The 6,070-nt window shown below is 36.7% G+C and overlaps 1 protein-coding gene across 4 annotated transcripts; it reads left to right on the forward strand.

Moving 5' to 3' along the window:
- The first annotated feature begins 907 nt into the window (after window positions 1–907).
- On the forward strand, window positions 908–3,625 carry LOC147499697 (alpha-terpineol synthase, chloroplastic-like). Of its 4 annotated transcripts, none has more exons than XM_086561488.1 (8): window positions 908–1,045; window positions 1,151–1,367; window positions 1,455–1,707; window positions 1,786–2,158; window positions 2,289–2,504; window positions 2,605–2,743; window positions 2,891–3,139; window positions 3,231–3,625. In XM_086561488.1, exons 2-8 carry the CDS (start codon window positions 1,155–1,157, stop codon window positions 3,510–3,512), a joined length of 1,725 nt encoding a protein of 574 aa, XP_086417614.1. In that variant the 5' UTR covers window positions 908–1,045; window positions 1,151–1,154; the 3' UTR covers window positions 3,513–3,625. The 4 variants fall into 4 exon arrangements, with proteins under 4 accessions (XP_086417614.1, XP_086417613.1, XP_086417615.1 ...); XM_086561487.1 differs by having other exon boundaries at window positions 921–1,045; window positions 1,130–1,367; XM_086561489.1 differs by having other exon boundaries at window positions 946–1,045; window positions 1,126–1,367.
- The last annotated feature ends 2,445 nt before the right edge of the window (window positions 3,626–6,070 follow it).

The following is a 6,070-nucleotide window of genomic DNA, read 5'->3' on the forward strand; positions in this document are numbered from 1 at the left end:
TTGTCCTTGGCAAGGACCAAAATATCGCAGATATATCCGATATATCGCCAATATATATATCGGTATTTTGGTACACCGACATAGATATTTCTGATATTTATCCACCGAATATAGAACCCTTTTTTTCCCGATATATATTGGAATTTCCGATATAAAACTTTATATCGCTGATATAATCGATATATCCAATATTTACGATATATATTGTTTGACTTTTTGACTATTTTTTAATATAAATTTGATATTTCCAATATATTTCCGATATTTCCGATATTATATTTCCGATTTATCCAATATTTCCAATATTTTAAATAGTTTGGACTGGTCACCAAAAAAATAGATATATCCGATATTTTCAATATTTCTGATATATATCGGTTTTTAGATACATTGATATATTTATTGATATCGATATTTTTGGGCCTTGGTCCTTGGGAGGTCCCCCCCATTTTCAATATTTCCGATATATATCGGTTTTTAGATACACTGATATATTCATTGATATCGATATTTTGGCCCTTGGTCCGTGGGAGTTACTCTCACCAGCCGCCCCCCCAACCAAGAAAGTCATGTCAGTTTAGTTATTCCATGCAAAAGTTGAATCCCCCTCCCCATAAGGATCGAGGCAGTCAATCAGCCGACACGAAGACTTCTTGTAGCTTAACAAATATATATACGTTTAGTTTCGTCATATTCCCATATACATAGTCGTAAATCAATTCTTGGTACTCAATTATCTTCACTCTGCGTCTGCTGTGGTACGTATTATTCTCACACTAGCTACTGCTACTGCAACCACGTGGGATCTACAGACTTTTTTTTTTTTTTAAGTTTATAAATGTTAAAAAAATAATAATAAATATGAAATAACCAAAATGACTCTACGTCCACACATATTTACTATTCACTCGACTCTTCATTTTTCTATATATTAAAGATGGACACGCTCTTTAATGTGTCCATCATCCCGTCCCTGAAAAATAAGTGCAAGGTTTTCTAGTTTATTTCACAGGGTCCTCCTTTCACTAGCGGTCAAAATTTTCAGGTTACTCTCATACCACCAATAACAATTGGATCCTTTCTGATGATCTGTCAATCTTCTAATCTATTTGTAATAAGATATAGATAGTTTCGTGAACTCTAATTGCAGTATAATGGCTCTTCGACTGCTCTCTTTACCAATCTCTTATTGCCAAACACGGTTGACTCTGAAGCATGGGAATGCTGTACAAGAACATCCATCCAACATTTCCATCACTAAGAACATCCACTGCATTGCTCGTGCTGAGACCATCGAGCCGACGGCTAAACACCAGGCAAACTTCTGGGACTATGACTATATGATGTCCCTTGGGAGTGATTACACGGTAATAAAATTTACATACGTTTGAACTTAAAGAAAGAAATAGCATCTACTGACAGCATAGAGCTGTAATATTTAGTAATGTTCGCAGGATGAAACACAGAATGTACGAGTCCAAGAACTGAAAGAACATGTGAAGCATTTGTTGGACGAGTTGGATGAACCTTTAGCAAAGCTCGAGTTGATTGATGCAATAGAAAGGCTAGGTGTTGGTAATCACTTTGAGGAAGAAATCCTGGACATCTTACAGATTATTAGTGTTGACCGAAGGGTAATGGAAGATCTGTACAGTACGGCTCTTCGATTTAGGCTCCTAAGGAAACACGGTTATGATGTTCCTCAAGGTACTTCATGCGTTACAGAGTCTCTCTTAATATTTGGTGTGAATTAGATATGTTTAATTTGATATGTTCTTGAGACAGAAATTTTCAAGAGCTTCCAGGATGAGATGGGAAATTTCAAGTCATGTCTTACTTTGGATACAGAGGGCATGTTGAGTTTGTATGAAGCTTCTTACCTTGGTTTTGAAGGTGATAACATCATGGATGAGGCCAAATGCTTCACAACTAAGCACTTGAAAAATCCTAAGGAATACATAAATCCCACCCTTGCTAAAAGGGTTGAGCATTCCTTGGAGCTGGCCTTGCATCTGAGGCTTCCAACGGTAGAAGCAAGGTGGTATATTTACATATATGGAAGTGAGGAAAACATGACACCTGCTTTACTTCAACTAGCTATTTTGAACTACAACATGGTTCAGGGAGTACACCAGAAAGAAATTGGCACTGTTGCAAGGTAAGTTCACTCAATGGACTCGGTAAAATTTGAAAAGGACAAATTTCCATATATTGCGTCCGTCCAAAATGATGAATATAGTTCTCATTGATATTAGTTTTTGCTTAAATCTAACAGTTAGTTCTCTCAGGTGGTGGATGGGTCTTGGTCTACAAAATTTGAGCTTTTTGAGAGACAGGATGATGATGAATTTCTTTTGGTCAATGGCAATTATTTGTGAACCAAAGTTTGGGCATTTCAGAGAAGAACTAACAAAAGTAACCATGCTTTTGACTGTTATTGATGACATGTATGAGACGCATGGATCTTTGGAAGAGCTTGATCTTTTTACAGATGCCGTTGAGAGGTTTGTATAAAATCTATATATTTAGTATTATGAAGTCGTTGGAAATTAATCTATATTGAATAAATTAAGACCTCCAGTTCTGAGCGATTCAAATTTACAGATGGAACGTCAGTGCCATGGAACAACTTCCGCAACATATGAAACTATGCTACATGGCTTTGCTCAATACTAATAACAACATTGGTTATCAGGTCCTAAAAGAGCAGGGCTATGATATCACATCGCACCAGAAAGAAGCAGTATAGTCATAAATTTCCCCCCTTCCTGTTAATTCCGTTGTTTACACTTTACACATTATGCTCAGTTATTTAGTTATTATTATTATTTTGTTTTTGATAGAATATTTTTTATTTTATTGCTGTTCTTTTCATCTATTAATTTTTCAGTGGGTGAAACTCTGTAAAGCTTATTTCATGGAAGCAAAGTGGGTTCAACAAAGGTATACACCAACAACAAAGGAGTATTTTGACAATGGGATACAGTCCATAGCAGTACCTCTCACAATGATCAATTGTTACTTCCTAACTGCCAAGACTATAACAGAAGAAGCGTTAGAACGAGTAGAGCTCATAGATAGTCTTATATACTTACCATCCATGATTCTCCGACTTGGCGATGATTTGATAACTTCAACAGTATGTCACATTCACTTCAACTAATACTTTATTTCTGCATGCATGGATCAAGCGTAATTGTTTACTAAATTGTTTAATCCGTTCTGTGAAGGATGAGCAAAATAGAGGTTCAAAACAGTGCTACATGGATGAACTAGGCGTTTCTGAGGAAGGTGCTCGTGAACATATAAGGCAGTTAATTTGTGATAATTGGAAGAAGATGAACAAAGCTCGGGTTTCACATCATCCTTTCAGTGAGCCTTTTACAAGTGCCACCACAAATCTTTGTCGGATAGCAGAATGCTTCTCGTTGTTATCGCATGGGCAAGTTGATCCAAATGCAAGCTTGGAAAATCTCATGTCAACTATATTTGAACCCATCTCACTCATGTAGTGTTGGTTTCTTTGTACCATTGGAATATAATGGCTGATATCAGATTTTTCTATTTTTTTTGGGAGTGGCGGGTGTTCTAAATATCGAATATATTATACAAAATACTTTGGTTTTTTGTAAACCCCAAAGTAAAGTAGTGGTATTGATTTTCTCACTTTTGTGTAGGTATCTTATTTGAAAATCCTACTTAAAATAAAACTTACTAGTTGCTTTATTGAATTACTAGTCTTGATTTTTTATTGAATTAAAGAGTTCTAAATATGTGGGTAATAAAAAACCTCATGGCAGTCTTGATGTTTTTGAAAATTTTGGGACGTCCGTTTGCATAGATATATATATGTAATAAAGAATTTGATTTTCAAAAACAAAACCTACTTGGAAAGGGTTTTTTCAAAGTAGGGGTGTAAATTTCACACATTATCGCTTTACACTCTCCATTGGAGATGCCCTAATAAAGAAATTACTTTTTGCTGAAATGGGAGCTTTGGAGCAAAGAGCGAGTCTCCTAGTAAGTACTCATCCACCACATATCCACCATCTTTTTTAACTATTGATTAATTCTAGTCAATTAAAATCTAACCAAATATTTATTTTATTCTCTCTACAAATCATTCTACTAAATATTGATGGTGGATAAAATATTGGAAAGAGAATAATTAAAATAATTATTTAGTTAGATTTTGATTAACTAGATTTAATCAATAGTTAAAACGATGGTGGAGAAAACCTACAAGTCACACCTTATTATTTGAATTTAATGGTGGAGGAAACTAATAGCCTTAAAAAAAATTAAAACAACTTTTTGGTATATGTGTCATTTTGGGGGTGCCAACATGTGTACACGGAAATGATATACACAATTCAAAAGCGGACTTGCACATTGCATTAAGTGTGGATTTTTGGTAGATATTACCTCCATACCATGGGTAATATCTCCACAAAAAATCAGCTAAATCGGATGTGTCTAGTCTTGTCAAAATAATGTTAAAATTTTTGGACCTTATAGTGAACTCCACCTTAATTATAGTGAATGGTTATATGAACTCCACCTTAATTATAATGAATGGTTATATGAACTCCACCTTATAGTGACTCCAATTCTAAAAGTGGACTTACAAAACAAATTGAGGGCTAATTTTTTGTGGAGACATACATCACATGATGGAGAACGGCCCCACAAAATATTAGCTCAATTGAATATATTTAACCTTGTCAAAAGTTGTTATGAAAATAAAAAAATCTAAACCGTTGGATAATCAATCTAACATAATGGACTGTTCTGAGTGGCGACCATGATTTGATCTCACGAAAACTAAGTGGTGGCTAAGATTGAATCTCATGTCTTGAGATATGTTTATCTCACATATTTAGTAGGAAATTTTAGACTTTAACTATGGCAGTAATAAAGCGACGTTCTTCTAGGAGATCAACTTCTTTTGCCAAGATGTTGTCATTGACTCCTGATTCAACAATGTCAGAACATGTAGTTGTGATTGTGAGCTCTGATGGTATCACTGCTTTCGTTCCGAAGCAAAGTGTGAAAGGAGACTCAGTTGTGTTGGATCTAGCTGTTGTTCTGTACGCCCATAGAATGTTTTCGAGCTACTCTGGCCATTGGCTTTTCTTGCTCTCCAGCTTCTTTTGGAGGTTTTCTTTGATGGCCTTGTTGGTGGCCTCTCTGCTTAGCCATTGCTTTGTACATATCTAGGTGTAGAAAATGCTTGAGTGATGCGCCATTTTTGTAGAAAATCCTTGACTTGTGTGCTAGCAAATTGTGTTCCGTTGTCCATGACTAGGGTGTGGGGTAAACCAAATCTAGTAATGATATTAGTCCAGATGAAGTTGATTACGTTGACTTCCTTGACCTGGACTAGTGGGATTGCTTCAACCCACTTGTTTAAGTAATCTGTGGCTGCTAGGACGTATTTGAGCCCTGATCTCTTTTGTGAGATGAATGGTCCCATGATGTCTAGCCCCCACATGTGGAACGGCCATGGGCTGGCTATGTTGATCAATTCCCTTGCTGGACTTAGGTGATTGTGGCCAAAAGTTTGACATTGTAGGTATTTAAGAACATACCTTTTTGCCTCAATATGCATGCCTGGCCAATAATACCCTTGGGCGATTGCCTTGTGTGCCAGTGATCTTGCTCCTGCGTGGTTGCCACATTCACCTTTGTAAATTTCGTCGAAAATGAGTTGTCCCTCCCTTGGAGTTATGCATCTTAGGAGGGGTCCTCCTGCTAATTTGCGGAACAGGCTTCCATTAATCACTGTGTATCTTGGGGCTCGGAGTTGGATTGCACGAGCATGCTTTGCTTCTGATGGGATCTCACAATGTAAGATGAACTTGAGGAATGGGCCCATCCAAGATTGATTGATTTCTTCTTCAGATGATGGCTGGAAATCTGTGAGGCTGTTGATGCTTTCTTTATGGTACGCAGGTCGTTCCAGAATGTCAATGTAGACTGTGGTCGGACATGTCTCTTGTGTTTTGGAGGCTAGGAAAGCCAAGCTGTCTGCATGTCTGTTGTCCTCTCGAGGAATATGGTCTAAGGA

Source organism: Coptis chinensis, chromosome 5, assembly GCF_015680905.1.
Source record: "Coptis chinensis isolate HL-2020 chromosome 5, ASM1568090v1, whole genome shotgun sequence".
NCBI lineage: Eukaryota > Viridiplantae > Streptophyta > Magnoliopsida > Ranunculales > Ranunculaceae > Coptis > Coptis chinensis.